This window comes from Pezoporus occidentalis, unplaced genomic scaffold (genome assembly GCF_034315485.1).
Source record: "Pezoporus occidentalis ecotype Australia unplaced genomic scaffold, CSIRO_AGI_Poc_V1 ctg26, whole genome shotgun sequence".
NCBI classification, from domain to species: Eukaryota; Metazoa; Chordata; class Aves; order Psittaciformes; family Psittacidae; genus Pezoporus; species Pezoporus occidentalis.
Genome location: NW_026914502.1, coordinates 2,682,375 through 2,702,870, shown reverse-complemented (window position 1 = coordinate 2,702,870; position 20,496 = coordinate 2,682,375). Strand labels below are relative to the sequence as shown.

Here is a 20,496-nt window from a genome sequence, read left to right as displayed (position 1 = left end):
CACTAAATTCATCTAAGGAAAATCCAGGTATTTTAAATAATTTTGCAAGCAAACCAGTGCTGTTCAAAACAGGTTCCAACACTTTGATCCATGAGAGAAAAGCAACAAACCCAAACCTTCTGCTGGGGTTTTCAAAGGCAGTTTTAAACTGGAAGTTTGAGCTTCAGTTCCCAAAACCTCATTTTCATTACTTGCCCCCTGTCACTGAAACAGAAGAAGAAAGGAGAAAGACTGCTTGAGAGACAGACACTCCCTCCCAACTCCTTTAGTAAAAGGATTCAGTTTAAAGAATTCATGGAACTCTAATGAAAACCATGCGACAAACAGATAAATCAGATTACAGTCTGCTCAGAACTCATGGTTCACATGGGAGGTTGGAGAACTTGTAGATAATCTTATCCTGAGATCAGGGTTTGTGACAAGCAGGGAGGTATTGGGTTTTTTCTGTGTTGTCAGACCATGATGGCAGATACAACAGCAAAATAAATCTGGAGATACACTCTTCCTTTGAAGCAAACACCTATAAAGACAATCCATCCCATTGCAGATTAATACAAATTCATAATCACTCAGTAATTAGTGCACCAACAACTGCTTTAGGAAGATGACTGAGCAGAGAAGCATCTGCTCATCAGTCACTTGTATGTTTGTTGTTTTCTTTTAAACCCAAGATAAATCAGACGGTAGGACTGCTATTAGCTAGTCAATTAAATGCTGATAAGTACAACACATGACTGCACTGGCTAAAGCACACAGTCATGTTTCGTTCTGACTCATCACAAAACGAGTATGACTACAGAAAGAAGCAGCACTGATGCCTGCCTGTGCTTGTGGGACTATTACTTCATCACAAGTGGCTACAGGCTGGGAAGATTTCTCCCCCATGGCTGTAGCTCTAATGACAAGCACAACTTTTGGGGTCCCTTTCAGAATTCACTGTCCCATTGCAAGTCACAGAGATAAATACTAGGAGTTTTGAGCAGTCCCCGTCAGCACCAATTCTCTGCATACCAAGCGAACTCCCACTTAGCCCATCTCCTTCTAGAGGAAGGCTGTCTGGGCAAGAGACTTCCCCCAGTGAAAACTCGATGGATAGAAAAATACAAATCAAATGACCAGCAAGGAAACGAGAAAGGTTGAGCTGTAGTTCCTCAAATGTTTCAACAGGAATTCAGACTTGACAGTTATAATCCTCAAAAAGTGAGGACTGAAATGTTCTTCACAATAATGCCAAAATAAACACACTTCAACATAGTTGCAATAAATGCCATTAAAGTATTGGGAAAAAATGAAGAGGTCCAGAAGAATTTAGATCCTGTAGAGGCAGAGCATGGCAAAGCCTTTGCCTCTCAGGCCCAACAGACAGGGTATTCACACAGTATAACAGCTTCCCCCTGAACAATGGCAATGCTGTTCCTTCAAGGAAGTCAAGAGGTAGCATCTAAAACAGTGTAATAAATACAGCAGCAACCTCCAGCTGAGCCCAGCTATGCCTGAGGTGGCCCAGCTAATATTGTGTTGGCGAGGCTGGTCACACCACTGCTAAATCAGCAGCAATCCTTGGTTGAGCCCTGGCCTGGAGAAATAAGGAGGATACACACACCAGGGCACAGCGAGTCCAGCCACCATGGAGACATGCACCAGCATCCGTTACATTTGCCCCAGAGGCCAGCCTCTTGTTAGCAGGCAGATACTGCAGCAGATGTGGGAGCAGCTCAAACACACAGCCACAGAACCAGAGCAGCACTCAGACAGCAATTCCTGTTCCGCTCAGACCCACACATTGGTGGGAGAAGGGAGTCTGCTGTACTTGATGCTCAACTGTGTTTCCTCTAGAAAACTTCCTTCACATAAAGAGATCTTACAACCGGTGTCATTTAATAGATATGAATTTAGCGTAGTTTGAAGATGTCCACTGAGGAGCACAACTGGGATGCAGCAATCAGGATTTAGTTGCAGATTCATCCTCTTCTAAAAGGAGGTCGTTTAGTGCAATAACTGTAGCAGCAAAGTCAACCAGCTCCACAAAGTCCGATGTAATTATGTTAACGCCCCTTACACCCGGCTTCTGTGCTTTCACCCAATTCAAAATCATGGGCAGGTTCCTAAAAAAATTGAAATAGAGGAAATAGAACATTTTAAAAGAGACTCTTCCCTATACACATTCTGCTTCTTTCAAATACAACATCTCACATTGGTGATCAGGTCCTGGACTGCCACCCAAAATGCAACTACCTGATGTAAAGAGTTCTTAACACAGCATGTGATCATTAGGTACCAAATAGAAGTATTAGTCTGTCATCAATCCAAACTATCACGCAATCAAATAACATCTGTGAACTCTACAGGCACTGAGCAGACTGTGCTTCAGGATTTAATGTTGGACCACCATTCCCACCATCCTGGTTTCTTTCTACCCATGTAGATGTTGAATCAAAAGCTTAATTTCACAGCAGACTTGAGTGTAGCACAAAGCAAGGCTACACCTGCCCAAGATGTGGGCAGGAAAGGATTGCTGCCTTAGGGTGGGCAGGAAAGAAGTTATCGGGGGCAGCATGCTGCATTTCTACCAAACCCCTTTCAACCTCCAGACTCACACAGGGCAACTAAATCGGGGAAATCAAACCAGAATCAAGCCTTCAGCTCTACAGGGGTTGAACATCCCACCATACATAACTAACCAGAGAAAGGTGAGCTCCATCTGAAATTGGATTAAATGGAGTTGAAATTCCTCCCCACAGTAGAATTTCTAAGTAATTTCTTGGACAGACTGCAAGTCAGGAGTCTGTACAAGCTTTTTTTTCTTTTGCACTTTAACAGGCAGACACCAGGGTTTTCAGCATAGAGACAAGCAACTAAATATATTAGATTTAAATTAGTGCCATAATACACATAACTTTATAATAAGGCAGTAGGCAAATGAATTAGCTAAAGGGATGAGGGAGAACAAAACCCAAAACAACCCTAAAAACACCCCACAGCTCTTGCTCTAGGAATACAAGAGATAACTTGAGTCAAGGCATAATTACTGCCCCTGTCAAGGGACACACCAGACTTGAGCCAGTTAAGTGTGAACATTACACATTTCTCCTTTAGGAAGAGCTCAAGAACACCTAAATATTCATATTCCAGGCAAGATTTCCATATGAGAAGGCAGACATCTACACAGCACTGCAAAGACAGATTTACACCTACAAATCAACTAGCATGTGTAAATGGATACAAGCCATCATGCTAAAGTGCAACATCTATTTTAAATCTTTACAGTTCACTTTCCAGTAACTGGTAACGATGGAGCTGAGGGGAAGGGATGAAGCAAAGGCAGTCTTTCAGCTTATCAGTGGTCTGCAGCCCAGATCTACACTAGGAGTCACTTAAAACTGCTCATGAAACAAGATGATGCTTTACTAGTATAGGATAAAAATTGAGTACCATCTTTCCTCTAACCACGAGGAAAGTCTATTTACTGCACAGTATGTAGTTATGAGCTATATACCTGCTTTCTGTTCAGCATCCCCATCGAGCACATTTGCATCTATGCAACTTGTGAGAGCAAAACCCAGTCTCAAAGGAGCTGAGCACCATCTAGCGTCCAGTGCTGACCGCAGAAGCACAAGCCAGCCTGGAGACAACATATTTTGCCAAACATCATTTGGATTTAATTATCTTTTGCTAGATTAATGTCTGTAAACAGGAAAGAAACTGAAAACTCCATTATTTATACTTCACCTGGAAATTACCTCACTTCTGTGACTGTAAAAGCACAACACTTGTTATTTTTAGAAAGGATTTTAAAGAAACTACCTTGTATTGACTTTGGCATCAGAACAGTAATACTGTAATTACTTCTAAAGTGTCCAACGATTCTCCCAAACAGAACATGAACTGGATGCTTGTTTATCTCACTGCTTAGTATTAAGCTCAGTTGCTGATCAAATTAGACCTTTACAAGTGTAATTTAGAACTTAATATCATTATGGCACAATAAACACTTAGTGACATCAAACCAGGCAGTATTACACAGTGAGGCAGAAGACCAGATCCCAGCAGGACTTTTCAATTCTGGGAATTTTTAGCCAACAAGCTACACACTGATAACACATAAAATAAGGTCAACATGCAACCTACACTGGTCATGTCCTTAACACCATTAAAAATCACTGCCACTCTGTGCTACTCAGAACAAAACCCTCTTCTAATGATCTCACAGGCAAATTAATTGTACAACAGTCAGTGGTACAAAAAAGTCAGACTGTTAATCTAATATTTGGTAAAAAAAGCCAAGATAAAATAGCCCCCATCTTTGGCCATACTGAAGTCACTGACAGACTGGTACAAACAAACGCAAAGCTGAGCCCACACATAGGCATTCTTCCTCTAAGGCACAAGGCTCTCCCCCCTGCCCCAAATCAAGTTCATAGAACTTGGAATGAGTTAGTGGTTTGAAACAACAGGTCCAGCCCATGTTTTATGAAATCATATCACATTCACATAGAGCTCCAACTACCAGGAAGCACAGCTATATATACATACAGACCCTGTTAATTCTTTTCAATAACTATTTTTAATTACTGGAAACATCTCTCTCTAGCAATAATGAAGCAAAACTGCATGCTTTCATCAAGTCTCACTTCTATGTAGACATTTCATAGTATCTGTCCCATTCAGGGCCTCTTTGAAGAGGAAACAGAAGTAAAGAACTGAGACAGCAAGACAAGTCCTTACCTATGAACAAGCGTATTCTTCAGACCACGAATTAGATTCCGTGCAATAGTTCTCACTCGAGGTGTGAGGATTGCTTGAGAAACATGAAAAGTCCCGTAACGACTTCGTTCCTCTAGAGTGGTCTCCAGGAACTGTAACAGTTTGTGCACATTGGTTGTATTAGCCCATGGTGCTGGCATTTTATTCCCTGGCCACAGGAAGGGGTATTCCTGACACAAAGGGTAGTGGTAGAATATAAGAACCTAACAGAACAAAGAAAAAGAAGAAATGAACAAAACTTCACAACTACATTATTTATATCAAACCATCATGCTGCATTGGTTTATGCTTATCAAGTACTGCAGTGAATAAAGGACCAAGCATAAAGCTGGTCCTGAATTACAAGTGTCAGTAGGTTTGCTGCGCTATTGCCAAGAAAGAAAACAGAGATCAGTATGGTTAGCTGTGAAGACAACATTGCTTCAGGCTTTATGGGTCATCAGTTTAAGATGAAACAGTTGCCAAGAATATACTGAAATGTCATTCAAAGAATTCAGCTTAAACGCGTTTCGGAGCACTGTCATAGACTATTACATGCATACTGGAAGTTAAGGATTTTTAGCAGTCTTGCCATTTTCTGTCTAACTACTATTAAGTGGTTTAAGAGCACCAGGCTGACTGGCCTAACAGCATTCCACTCACACTTGCTGCATGAGATGCCAAAGTCAAGTCTTACTGCCAGCAAATTCTTCTGTAAATCAAAAGTGTTTTATGCTTTGTAAGGTGGTGCCCTTTAAGAAGATAACTTCAGGATGCAACACCTTTTATTAACACCCTGTCCTGGTTTCAGCTGCACCAGTTACTTGTTTTCCCCAGTAGCTGGTTCACTGCTGTGTTTTGGCTTCAGTCTGAGAACAATGCTGATAACGCATGTATATTTTAGCTGTTGCTCAGTAGCACTTAGCCTGATCAAGGATCTGTCTGTCTCTTATGCTCTGCAAGTGAGGAGGGGCACAAGAAGCTAAGAAGGCGCAGAGACAGGACACCTGACCCAAACTAGCCAAAGGGGTATTCCATGCCACAGCACATCATGCCCAGTATATAAACTGGGAGGAGTTACCCAGAAGGGATCTATCACTGCTCAAATCCGGCTGGGTACAGCTCAGTGGGTGGTGAGCAATTGTATCGTGCATCACTTGTGTCTTCTGAGCTTGCATTTCTTCTCTTCTTGTTGCCTGTTATCATTATTGCTATTGTTGGTATTCTTGCCATTACCACAGTATTTTACTTATAATTATTAAACTATTCTTATCTCAGTGTATGGGGGCTACCCATAGGTTGAGATATCAATTCTATCACTTATCCCCATCCCACTTGGGGCGCAGGGCAGCAATGACAACACGTGGGTGAGCAAACAGCCGTATGGTGCTGAGTTACTGTCTGGGTCTAAACCACAACACACCCAAACTTAGATGATCAATTTTGGACCCTAGGACTGACAGCATCAGTTGAGATAAATTCCTCAAAGTTTCATATATTTTTACAGTTTAAGACCTACCTGCCATTGCTGAAACCCTGTTCTCAATTTGTATGTATGCATGGGAGCCATTACCACAGAGAAGAGGTGCTTAACTCTGCTGCTACTGATATGGATGGCTGCAAAGGAGCTAAGAAATTCTGTACCATATCTTAGCCACATCAAAGCTTCTATGCTTTACATTGGCCTAAAAAGGTGACAGTTTATCAAATCCTCATCAACACAAGTCAGCACTTGTCCAGAAGACAAAGCCTTAAGAAGCACAAGACTCAAGGATGCTACCATTTAATTAACATGCTTGGAAGACAGACCCTGGATGGAGGGCCTACACAGCCATGTGTAAGTGAAGGGAAACATGCACACTACATGAGGCCCTAGCAGGCTTCAAATACAACTGTCAGCAGCATCCCTGCTCCAGTACCTCTGAGTGAGAATGACACCCATCTTCTTTATTTAAATCTTACCCTTTTAGGTTTGAAAAAAGGCTACACAGCCTCTTCCTACCTGGTATTTCTTCTCCCACATGTATTGTAAAGTCACATATTCTACACATTCAACAGAACAAAGTTTGGATCCAAATGCTGAGCGGATCCTGTTGATTAAGAAGAAGTGATGGCTGTCATCCATGGCGTAGAAGTGATTGAAATCTAAGAAGATTACTTCCGTGGGGTGCTGCTCAAGAAAGGTGTTAATTTCCTTCAGCCCATCCCGTACTTTAATGCCAAACAATCCATGTATGAAGTAAATCTCTTGTCCTGTTTCCCCAGGTTTGGAAGATACCCGAAGATCAAAGTAGCGGATCCCACTTTCCAGCTGCTCTTTGAAAGTCAGATTTTGAGTCACTGACCATTTCTTCATGATCTTTTTAACCAGAGAAAGTCTGGCCAGACGTTTGATGGCTGTGGCTTGGTCTGGTCCCACAGGAGACTTCTCATCAACCCAGTAGCTAAAGGAATCATGTGATCCTAGGGGAAAAAAAAGCCCAAGAATAGTTAATTATACAAAACTGACTCACCAAACACATACACATCCATGTTCCCAGTGAAGTGATGAGCCCCACCTGCATGGCAGGATCACAGAGTTAAGCTCAAGCACAAGTCTTTCAGATTGCCCTTTACACCTTAATTTTCCCTAACTGCACAACAAGAGCTATGTTTAATGTTCTCAGCATGCATGGTTCTCTTGCATGAGCTCCCAATTTCAGTGCACTCTGAAAATCATGATCATAAGACAAACATCAGCAGCAAAGGGAAATTTCCTTCTAACCTCCCTTCCTTCACAAATTACCAATCTATCCCCAAAGCATTCCCAGAGCCTGGTGCATCACTAGTTTGAGATATGACTCCAGCTTTAGTATCAGAATCAGCAGCTTTATCCTCATTCTACCTGCTAAATCCAATCATGACCTAACACACCGAAGCTCTTGCAACAGGTATCTTCATTCATGCAACAGACAGAGGGATCTATCTGTACATGCCCATCTTACCAGTACATCTCACTAAAGCCCCATGATGGTAAATAAAGGATTAATAGTTTGAACAGAGAGCAACAACTGGATGAACTTAGAGGTGGAACACTCTCACCATGTGGTTAGATACCAAGCTCATATTAAACAAGTTCATGAATGTGTCTTTTCCTGGCAGTGCCTGTGAGTGACTACAGGTACAGTGAATATGAAATTCAGCAAAAGAGATCACCAACCATCAAAATCACCAGTCCCTGCCTAAATAATGAGTGTCTGAGCAAGTTCCTCTAACACAAACTGTAAGCTTGGCAGAGAAACTGCACCTTACGGTTCTCTGCAACAGTAAGCACACAAAATTTGTGCTTACTAAAAAACCCTCCAACTGAAAACACAGTAGTGAAAGGAAACAAAACTCATTCAAAATAACAGCTTCAGAGTCAATGAAACAGCCCTTATCCCTAGGTTATCCAAGTCAATAACAGAACAAAGAGTAATAATAGGGCAGTTTATCTCAGTTTATCTCTGCACTAGAGCAGCATAAAGCAAAGATGGGCAGAAACTGATCTACCACAGACTGAGGCTTACTAGGGATTTCTAACCATTTAGATCAGGCACCAGCATTCTGGCCAAGAAGCTGCAACCACTTCAGACACGATTTCCCTGTGAAGCCCTAGCTGTAAAGGAGCTCTAACAGCCCTGCCTCCCTATTTTCTTCAGGGCAGCAGGTGAGGGATTCCCCAGTGAGCCAAACCCCACCTGATAGCTGCACACCCACTTCAAGTGCAGGGAAAGCATCTTCACCTCCAGACACCATTAAGGAGCTCCTTTTCCAGCTGCCCTGGGGGTAGAGAGAGCAAGCACCATGCTGCCAGGATCTGCATTGCCTTTCCTCATGCCCCAGGGTTCTTGTCCCTCCTTCTGGGACTGTACTTTCCTTGAATTTCCTCCTCTAGCTCAGCCTGCAACTCTGCTAAAAAAAAGCAAGCCCTCATCTGTAATTTCCAGTTTTGAGACAACATTTGAGGCGCCCACAGCCACCTTCACTCAAGCCTTCTATTTGTTTATCAGTGCTCACTAGAAGACTGATTCATTTCCTGTGAGGCAAGGTCAGAGCTATAAGCAAGATTATGATCTCAACTGGATTACCTTGTCAGGATTCTTTAATCCCAATAAAAGAACAGTCTGCAGAAACATCAGTTCACGACAACCTAAAAATGCACTCTTGGCTCCGTTTCTACTAGCTCAAAACTACTGAAAGGGAACCATGAAGGTTAGTTTTCAGGCTTTACAAGTTAATATTCAAACTAATCCAAAGAATTCTTCATGAACTCTTCAGTCTATGAAAAGCATGCCTCTTCCATTCAGTCTTCTAAAAACAAGTGGCAAGTAACAAAAAAGCTATTTAAAAAGATGTCAGCTTAAGAAGCTCTTTAGTACCTATCACATTAAACTACATCAAAAAGTAGCTGTCAGTTTTAGAGTGACACCTAATGTTTTTCCCCCACTTCCAAATGTGTAATCCCAAACAAAACACAGGATCAAACACCTAGAAGACGTTTCAGAAGAAGCCACATAAAGCCTGGCTCATACTGCAAGCTGCAACTCAGATACCTGAGGTTCACACACTCCCCCGCGCAGCAGAACGAGCCTTGCCATCTCCTCCAGTGTTTGAAAAGTTGACCTCAATCACAAGGGGTTCATCTTCTGCCTCAATGAATCTGCATCAAGAAGTCACAAGGCATTTTGTTTGGGTATGTGTGTGTGTTGCCTTTTTTTCCTCTCCAAGTTGTATTCAATGTCTTCCTCTGTTTAAGTCACTGTAGAAAATTGTTTAAGATGCTAGAATAAGGCCATAAGAAACATTATGTTCATTTTAACTACGACTGAACAGCAGCCTCTAGAGAGATGCCTATAAAAGTCACTTGCCCCATTATGCTTCCTTAGTGTCATTGATAAGTTTGGCTTATCAATGAATGACCATTTTCTCTGGCATCAATCAGTTGTTTAACCAAACCCAAGCCAAGAAGCAGCTTTTTTTCCTGAACCTGATCACATACATTACAGCTGCAAAAGCCTTCCTTTGCCAATTGCCACATAGAAGGATACAAAGAACCAACTTCTTCCACTCAAATTCTATTTCTAGCTCTAAAAAGCAACAAGAAAAAAGCCACAAACACATCACAACTTTTTCGCCACTCACTGCACTCCTTAACAGGGCAGCTGTTATCTCTGTAATTCAACTATATGTGATATGCTTCTATAGTTAGAAAAGATCCTTACAGCTCCTGCCCTGTGGCTCTGCTCAAAAGCCTCAGAAACTGAACTTCTCATTGACAATCAAATCAGTACATATACCTAGATATGATTACGTAGAACACAAACAGAAGCATCTAAACAAACAAGCTCTCCTTTTCATGCTTGGTAGAAGACCACCTCCTAAGAAGGCCAGGGGAGCATCATCAATACTGAGGCTGGAAGGAACAGCAGAAATTCAATTAGATTATCAATGGTCATTTACAGAAGGCCAGCCACAAACCTTGAGAAGTACCTGGGCCCAACCCCGACCCAGAACATTTTTGTTCTGGCAAGCCAAAAGACAGCAAACTGAAAACCTAAAGCAATAACACCTGATACTTGTTGAGCTGAGAGGTAAGAGGTGAGGATCTACATCATCCACCAGACCCTTCTTTAATTCAAGATCACTGTGCTGTGTTACCAGCTCAGTCACTGGCTTTCAATATAGCCTGGCTGTGATGTTAAGCTACATGCTAAGCTGATTGCATCGTGTCAAAATAATCCCTGCTCTCCTTCACTCTACCCCCTAAATGACACCAAAGGCCCAGCCATACCATAGCTATGGCAAGAGCCAGACTGGTGCAGATACAGCACGACTGCTTTTTGAAAAGCATAACCTAAACCAACCCAACTCTGTACAATTTAAAATGCAGAGGTTAGAGCCCACACCAGAAGCACAGCATAGACCAGCCCCATTTTGTCTGCAGATCAGTGTTGGAGCTGCTAATCACATTTTGAATTCACATCTAACACAAGGATGTGTGAAGACAATCAGATGCTGTAGCATTCTTGTACAGTAACAGCAACAGGGCTGGCAGCTCCTGAACAGAGCTAGCATCACAAAACTCTCATAACAAACAGAAGTCTTCACCACATGTAAGTAATCATTTGAAGCCTGTATTCCCACCACCCAAATGCCACGCATCTCCCTGAACATCACTGACCACTTCTCTAATGAAGCAAAAAAATAAGCTCAAGAAGTCTTGTCAGCAAGACATTTTAGATGATACCTGACATTTTCAACATAAGCAAGACCCGATCTTGAGTCCCTAAAACTGTTCCCTAAACCTGCTGTGAACTAACAAACCTAGGTACTTATAACCTCTGTCTTACAGACCAGAAATCAAAAGGCAAAGAAAAGCCAAGAAACTTTGTCTTTGCTGTCCTTTAGCCAAACAAAGGCCACAACCCCACTTTGAATCAACCTCTGGAGCATGTTCTTGCACATGCAGCACACTGAAAGTCACTGTACATAAGAACAGACTAGCATTCAGATTGCAAGCTTCACTGAACAACTTCAGTGACATGGCATCACTTAGATACTCAACTCACCCCACAAAAGCAAGCTAAACACAGGAAATAAAGCAATGATGATTTGCCACTTGCTTCCAACAGGCTGAAGATGCACAGCATGAAGCAGCAAGCACTAAATTTAAGCATGAAAGAGTCCATACAAAGTTCAGGGACTGCTAATCAGCTAGCAGCTCTTAGAAAGCAACAAACACTGCTCTACTATGGTTTTCCTTTCATCTGACAAAGACTGGAAGGCTTCAAGGAAAACAGTCATGTTCCATCAAATGCCCAGACACTTCACTATCAAAGGCTATGATATTGTTAGAGCAGTATTAAAGAAGCATCTTCCATATGCCAGATTGTTGAGATTATGGCTAGTCCTCTTAAATTTATCCCAGTTGAGTGCAACCGTGGATTAATTTCTATTTATATCTTTAAGCCTCTTTTTATTCTCCTTACACTAATTTCTCAAGTTAATTGTGTGTTAAACAAATCACTTCTTAATTGAATTTGTATGTTAAATAGATAGCATTTCACTGTTCAGGATGACTTTTTTGTCCAAGTCTTAGTGCTAATTATTAGAAAGCAGCCTTTTATCATCACATCTACAGCAGAGTCTAACTTCACAGTGTGTCTACTCCTCATGCTACTTAGTCACAGATAAGTCAAATTAACCCACGGCATAGCTCAAACAAATGACACTCATCAACAGAATGTTAGTAAGGCTTGAATTTCAACAATTACTAGTTGTATCACTTCATATTCTGTTTGCACATCAGTAGTTTCTGCGTATACAGTTGCAGTGGAGAGATGGGAATGAACACTATCTCACCAACTCTTACGCCCTTTCGCAAGCTTAAGTTTACCTTTAAGGGATGTTAAAGGTATGACCACATTGAATGCAAAGCACAGATATCTTCCAACACAGAACATAATTTATACACTCCCAATTACCTGAAAACAAGGCAAAACCTGCCTTTATTTCCCCCCCAGACACAAACTTGCATACTAACATGCTGCTTAGCCTGCGAAGAGCCTGTCTAACCAAGAAGCAATGAAACCAACAGACCAGGAGACTGCACTATGACTTTAACTAGATCAGAATAATTTGATCTTTATATTAATGGAATATTAATGGAAGGAAAAAAGGCAAGAAAACCTCCTGTGTTATGTTAAACATTCATAAGAAGCAAGGGTCACATACTGTACCAACTGCATAAAAGCACTGATGGGTCATTTATAGACAATCACCCTTGCTGAAGCTATGCCAAACTTCCTAGAGCAAGTTTTGCTCACTGGACAAAGCACATTCCCCATGTATTACAAAACACCACACATGACATAGCATAGCAAACATTACATAGCCAAGACATCTTAGAAGCACAGTAATCAAGTCCCAAAAACACAGGATGCAAGTGCTAGCAAGTTAAAGCTATCCCACAAGTGCTCTTCTAAACCAAATGTCCTGTGTGTGCCAGAACTGAGAGGAAAACCAGGATAAACAAATGCATCTCTCAAAGCCCAGAAGTCCTCAGGATTCACGTCATTAACAATCCAGATTTCCTAATCAAAAGATTAACATCTTAAAAGCTCTTCACTGATGGAAAGCAAATCCAATAGTTCATATTGTACTGCTCAGCAAAAGGAGGCAAGTCAGAAATAACAACATTCCTATTGATAATTAATTATCCAAAACTATTCAGATGCTCATATTTTATTAGAGCCCTAAACCAATCCTTTAGATATTCTTAATGCAGTCACAGTAGGGAACACAAAGCCTAGCACAGACCAAATCCTCTTAGGAAAACTTATTCTCCTTATCAAAGAATTACCCTGATTTCCCCCATGGCCCCTTTCAGGGTTGGAGGTGGAATGGGGGGCAAGAAAAGGGGTATAAAGTGAAAGGGTGAAAAAAGACTGTTTAAAACATCCTCAGACAATATCAAATGGTAGTTTGCTTTTCTTTCCAGCCAGAAGAAATCCATTTGGCACTGGATGGATGCAATGCCATTAAGGTGGTTTTGTGATTTAACAGTGACTTCCCATTTATCAGAACCTCAGCTATCTGCACTGGGAAAGCGATAAGTGGCAGTACAGTTCTATTACTTCAAAGCCTGCATGGATCTACCTGTTCTTAAGAGAAAAAACACCCTGCAGTTTGAGGTCCTGTATTATTCTTCTGTGACCACTCAAATGTGTGGGCCAACAGCTCATTCTCTTCCAAGAAAGCTCTAGGGAACTATTTTCTTGTTTTCATTACACAGTATTTCCCCCTCATTTTACATCGTTCCTGGAAGAGCAGGCAAACTGGAACTTTCACACCACATACAAATGCACCAACCACTTAGACCAACACTGTTTTTCTCTGTTTCAACTACAACTTTAACTCTCTAGGACACAGATTTCAATAAAAAAAAAGGAAGTTTCTCCTGATTAAAAAATTAATGAAGATCTTCATATACTCTCTGAAGAAGATTTTGTGGCATTCTGAGAACAAATGGGTTTTGGCAGAATAGATGCCAGCAGCCCTTTAGAAAGGGAAACCGTAAGATCTGAGGCTGGCTTTCTAGGGGATCTTCTGCATAGACCCAGTGTCTGCCACACCACTCACAAAGACGCACAAAGGAAATACTTGGGAATAGTGGAAAAGCTTCCATTAGTATTCTCATCAGTACAGTGGTCCAGACAGTTGAATAGCCTCTTAATAACAAGAGCTGAGATTTGCTGCTACAATCAAAAAGACTACCCAGGTAATAAAACACCTTAGGAAAAGTTCCACATAAAAACTCTGCATTTACAAATCATAGCCAACATCACCATTCTTATGCAGATGCTTTCTTCTGACCATCACTACCTCACTGATGGGTAGCTGCCAATTAAACTGGGAAGGAAAATAAACCTTTGTCAATCAGAACATGAACATTATGTATTTCTTCCTTCTGAGCTTTAACCCAAAAAGCAGATGGCCAGTTCAGCTGATTCAATGATCCTTTTAATTAGGACTCCAAAGAAGTACTGTTTGGAAGGAGGATGCAGTCTTAAGTTCACCACAACTTCTCCTCTGAGGAGGCGCATCCGGAGTGCACTCGAGCCCATGAACACAGAAAACCACAGCATTAGGAAGTTCAGCAGCTCGCCTCAGGGTCACAGAGCTTAAGAGCAAAAAAACACAACCAAACCTAGTAAGATCCTAATGGCCAGTTCTTAACTGGACAGGGTGGCTGCTTCTTTTAAGAAGCATTTCAGTTCTGTTTGGCCAGCTAAAAGGCAGGCAGACCACAGGGCTTCTGGTGAGCAGTCACACTGCTGGGACAGCAGAGCTGGTGCACAGGGAGATGTACAGGAGATGCCTAGGGCCCCACCAGCACCGGGTATTCCCCCACGTGCTTGAGACATGAGCACAGCAAGCACCCAGCAGTCACACCATGGCACCATGCAGTCACTCACAGCAGCTTGTCATTGCAGCAAACACGCCTCCACGCTCTGCATACCTCCTTTAGGCTTAGCTATGGGCTTGGCTTGTAGGGCTGCTCCTCATTAAGACTTCAAATGCTAGCTGTATTTGTACAGCTTTGTTTTCTAGGGCTGAATATTCGGCAAGTCTTTGATCATTTAGATCAAAAACTTTAGGCTTCTGCCTCAGGCTTTTGGAGAGTTCTTCCCAGAGAAGAGCAGAAACAGTGGCACGTTATAGTACTGAAAGTTTTGGCCACCGTCATACTGACACCATGAACAAACTCTGGGAAGTTATTCAATTAAAAGTTGGTCAGAAAGTTAATGAAAAGAGTGCATGTGTCATAGTGGAACAATCAGGCAGCTTGACTGTTGTTTGTCCTGTTTTTTGGAGCAGAAGACAAAGATTTACTATTTTAGAAGGCCAGGGACACATCTCTCCTCAGAGATCAGTGAACAGTCAAGTTGAAGACATTTTTAACAACTACTTAAATTCTCTTGTATGCTCTTACTTTAAACATACTTGAGCCAATATGATTTTCTCTGTTATAAAATTGCTTTAGAAACTGCAAAGCTCACCTTTTCCATCAGCTCCAACTACCCATCACCGAGCATCCCACAGAACTCACCACCAACCAGTCAGCCAGCCTGATGCAGACAGCAACAGCTCTGCATTCCAATCGCTCTGCATTACTTAGAAATGAGATCCCAGCCATCCTTCCACACGCTTTTGGAAGAAGAGTGAACACACCAGCTGGCATCACTAGAAGATGACAGAAAAGGTTCTGTCATCTGTGCACCATCAGAAGCCATGACTGAAGAGCTGTCCTACCTCTCCCAGATGGACAGGCTGCCCTGCCTGCACATTCCACACCAATGGAGCCATGTGCCTAACAACGTTCAGCTCTGCATGTACAGCACCTAAAAAACTGACTTTTGGTGATGTTTTGGATCATTCTTAAATTTGACTAACAGAGAAGCATTTACTTAACCAAGACTAAACCAGAACTCTTACACTCTAGGACAAAACCATTGGTATAAGGTTGGGTTTTGGTTTTCTTATTATCACACTTCAAAGTGCTAAAGTAAAACATTTTACTTCCCCCCCTGCCAAGTTCTCTGTTTTTCAGCTCTTTTCTTCAGGGACTCCAAACAACCTGACCTTAATTCAGGTTCAAATTAACTGTTCCCCAACTAAACTTAATTTTTACCAATAGCAGGTGTTTCCCCAAAACTACATGAAACCCCATGTCATCTAAATGCAGCCATTCAACCTGTTGTAGTATCCTGCCTACATCTGCAGCACTACATCAGGTTAACCTTCATGTTCCCGCAGGACACCCGCATGCTCCAGCATCCATCCTGGGGCTTGCCCAATCCCAAACAGCTGTTTCAAGGCTTTCTCACAGGTACACTTCTCCAAATAAAATCACTCTAAACCATCATTAACACAGAAAAGCTTTCCCATCAGGCTAGCTTGATGAGTGTACGCTTTCAGACTTGTAGGAGTAGAGAAGGCAGGGGACAGAAGAGGCTTTTAATTAGCTCACTGATACTATGAGAGGGCACCCACAGCTATTCTGAGTGATCCTGCAAACAGCACTGGATCCCTACCTAAATGATCATAACTTTCATCTGGAAGACAAGGAAAGAAAACCAGTACTGGGTAAAAAACTCACAGATACCCATCCTCACCAGAATGGGGAGCCAATCCAGGGATACAGCTTGGTCTAAAACTGCAAAGTATGCCTACCTGTCACATTATGGCTCTTAATCATTCAAGGATGGAATAAGCCTGAGAGGGTTAAGGAAACACATTATTACCAAGACCTAAAGGAAAACAGAACTGACTACTATTCTGCTTATCACATTCATCCAGGAGCTTGGAGCCTGGACTAACAAAACACTCCATAAGGAAACACTGATATTTGGCAGTGAACACCTGCTAGATTGCTTTGCTGTCTCAAAATAACAGGCACAAGCTCATGATCTCAGAGAGAAAGGATCTTGAGAAAGAACAAGTGTTTCTCACCCTTCCTAACAGAAGAATTCATGTAAAAGCTTGATGAAACTGGAAAATGGTGCTTTATCTTCACAAGCAGAAAGATAACGCATATCCTAGCACCTAGTTCTTTACAATACTGCAAAAACTACTTAGACAAGTAGTTTGAGTAAAACAGTACAAATTGGACATGCCACAGTGCCATGAATTAACAGCATGCAAGCACAAGCAAGAAACAAGCTAGGCTTCTATAGCAAATTCTTTTAAACAGCTGGTTTACTTTAAAAGTAGATCAGCAACAGCACTGCAGCTTTATCTTGTGTTCCATTTCTCAACAGAGAAATAAGACAGCTAACGGGATGCAGATCAACATATGGCAAAGGGAAGTAACAAGTGTCACAGTTGCACGTGATTTCATAAAATCATTTGGAGTAAAGCAGCTTGAGATTAAGCAAATACTATACAAAGCCCTGCCAAGAGTCACATTTGCAATCAGAACAGTTAAGAGTTCATTTTTAAACCCACATTCAAAGCGGATTAGCCTGGAGTATAATTAAGAGAAAACCCTCTAGAGTTTCACACAAGGTCATCAGTTGAAGATGCTTTAGTTGGGTTGAGTATATCGCATGCATGTAAATTGATGACATTATAGTTACTTGATATTTGACAGTTTCTCATCATGAAAGATGCCTTCTCTCACAAGACTGCACAGAAAACCTCATCTCTTTTCCTTGGACAAGACCATACTGGTTTAACATTTTGCCTACAGTTGTGGCTTCTTTTCCAACAGAAACAGCAAAAAAGCCTACGCTTTGGAAGATGACCCTGAATATTCCAAAGTCTCTCTCCATTTTGCAGACAGTTAAATCATCACATAAACACCAAACTGACATACTTTACGAAATACCTGACTTAAACATCATTTGCTACCAGTTGATTCTAAGGACTGAGAAATAATGACTTTCTCTGCCCTCAGGTAGCATGACTCAGACCACATTAAATAGCTCTGGGAAACACAGAATCATGTAGGTTAAAAGGAACCCCAGAGGTCACAGCTATCTTTTTTTAAAGCCAATGAAAAGAAGCAGCTCCAAAAACAGAACTGATGGCAAGAAAGAACCAGACAAACTTAGCATCACACAAAGGAGTTAAGACTTCCCCACTTCCAACATCATACAATGAAACCTAACCAGTTTCTATGTATACTATCAATTTTTTTTCACTTTAAATAGCCCCATTACACCAACATTTTGTCCTTTTTAGAAAGGGAAAAAAAATAGTATCATTTTTCAAATACTGCATTTTTCCAAAGTGCAAGGTACAAAAAAAAAAAAACCCAAACAAGCAAAACCTATCCAAGTTTTATGGGTTTGAATGCTGGCTTTATTTCAAGCTAAAACAAGTTTCAGGGTTTCAAGTCCTAGAGTTAAATCTCTGCTCCTGTTTACAAAGGGTGACTGGGAGTCAGGAGGAGAAAACAAAAGACTCAAACCACCAAAACCCAAGCAAAAGCAAACCAGTTGAGTTCCTCACTCCAGCACAGGAAGTAAATGCACCCAGAGGGGGACAAACAGCCCTTAAGGACAGACAAAAACACTTCTCACTTGAGGTGGAGCCTTTCATCTCTCTTTCTTTGCTACTACTTCAGGTGAAGCAGCAGCGAGTGCTGTAGTACCTACACCAAGGGAGGCCCATAGCCCCTTCTCTACACGCTTGAAATATCTTTTGGCTATCTCTGCTGGCACAAAAAAGGAACTTACTCATTTCTAGGGAACTGTCTCTATACAACATGTACCCAAAACATGTCCTCTATTTAACATTTACCCAAAGGATTTTGACAAGCTAAGGCAATGCCATGCAAATCAAGCCTGTACCAGTAGCAGCCAGAGTCTAATGTTCAGTATTAGAACAAGCTGCTACAACAGCTGCCCCTAAAGTCTTCCCTATTGACATCTACAAGCAATATTAGAGGGTTTTATTTTTGCCATTTACAGATGGAAAGCCAGCCTACTCCTAAGTTTAGGGCCATCTGCTGTCTCCCTCATTTATCAGTTTACCTATTCATCAACTAGCAGTGATGACACTTACCCTAGTCAATTTCTTATACTGGCCAATAACATCCCAGTGAAGGATATCCTGTAAGGAAATGCTGAGAGAATTGGGGTTGTTCAGCCTGAAGAAGGCTTTGGGGAAAGCTTACAGCAACCTTCCAGTACCTAAAGCAGACTTACAAGAACGACTTTTTAGTATGGTCTGTAGCAATGTGACAAGGGGCATTGTTTTAAACTAAAAGAAGGTCAATTGATGCTAGATATAAGGAAGACATTTAATGTAAGGGTGCTGAAACACTCAGCACAGGTTGCCCAGGGAGGCAGTAGGTGCCCCATCCCTTAAAACATTCAAGCTCAGGTCAGGCCGGGCTCTGAGCAACCCGATTAGTTGAACATATCCCTGTTGATTGCACCGGGGGGTTAGCACTAGAACACCTACAGAAGTCCCTTCCAAACTAAACTAGGCTATAGATTTTATGATCGCAGAACCACACTGCACTCTTCTCCCGTCTGACAACCCACTGAAGTTCTGCTGTCAAACGGCAGTTTCCGTGTGGTGAGCCTCCGGCCGTTAGGGTCAACATAAACAAACCTTTTCCCCTACCTGCTCTTAGCCTTGCTTAAACAACCCGGAAAACATCAAACAGGACCTCCAGCGCTCACAGCTACCTTCTTTTAAAGCCAGCAAAAACAAGCAAGCCAACGGGTTAGACTCGCAGCACTGTTTACACAAGATTAAGCTCTCCTTCCGCTCTCTCAACAGACAGGATTCACGTTAGCCCTTACCCAGGGACTCAGACCCAGCCTAAACCCAACCGCAGCTCCAAGCACAACCCTACGGGGGCTCACGACCCTCCGAAGAGCCGGCCCCCCAGCCTAGGGTCACCGCGGCGGGCACAGGCCCAAGCTTAGGCCCCGACGTCCCCGGCACCCAGACAACCCCTCCCTTCGCCTCCGCACCGCCCTACCCGGGATAGCCAGGTTGGAGAGCGGGTAGGAGCGCAGCGCCGCCGGCAGCGAGCCCATCCAGTCCGCGTTACTGTCCGCCATGGCCCCCGCGGCTCCCCGCCGCCGCCGCCGGCCTCCTTGCTTCCCGGCCGGCGACCTCATGGCGAGCGGAGGCACCCGCGCCGGGCCGGGCCGGCGGGGTTGGAGCCGGTAACGGCAGCCCGCCCCCCTTATGTAACAGGTGTGGTGACGTCACGGCGGCAGGGCGAGCAGCCATTGGCTGCCGGCTGCTGGCCCCGCCCCACCCCGCCGGGAGAGCGTCCTGCGGCAGGTGCTTTGCCTTCCGTACGGGGACGCGCGGTCCCTGTGCCCGCCGGGCAGCCCCGGCAGCCGCCGCCGCATGGCTTCGTGTGCTGCACCCCCTGACCCGGAGCGAGGGCTGCTGCTGCAGGGCTTAATGGACCTGTCTGGCCTCAAGCGGCAGCATGGAGCGCTCCTGCAAGCTCAGCACCTGAGATCCAGCTTCTCCCGAGCCAGCGGGCTGAGGAGCTTTGCAGATCCCCGTGGCTTTGTGCAGCCGCACTGGGCAGTGATAACGATGCTGGGGTGTGCTTCCCTCTTTAGGGCACCCGTACGTAAGCAGCTGCCCCATGTGTACCAGGATCATTCCGTGAGCTTGGATGTGATGCTGCTGTTGCACCAGAGAAGCTGCCCTCAATAGAGGGCCAATGCTATGGGTTTTACAACG

The 20,496-nt window shown here is 43.0% G+C and overlaps 1 protein-coding gene across 1 annotated transcript; it reads right to left on the bottom strand.

Annotated features, from left to right (window-relative positions):
• Positions 1-1,859: 1,859 nt before the first annotated feature.
• On the bottom strand, positions 1,860-19,937 carry PLCXD2 (phosphatidylinositol specific phospholipase C X domain containing 2). The gene is made up of 4 exons (XM_062623951.1): positions 19,769-19,937; positions 6,746-7,206; positions 4,726-4,967; positions 1,860-2,105 (listed from the first exon to the last, which is right to left on the bottom strand). Exons 1-4 carry the CDS (start codon positions 19,908-19,910, stop codon positions 1,943-1,945), a joined length of 1,008 nt encoding a protein of 335 aa, XP_062479935.1. The 5' UTR covers positions 19,911-19,937; the 3' UTR covers positions 1,860-1,942.
• Between the last annotated feature and the right edge of the window lie 559 nt (positions 19,938-20,496).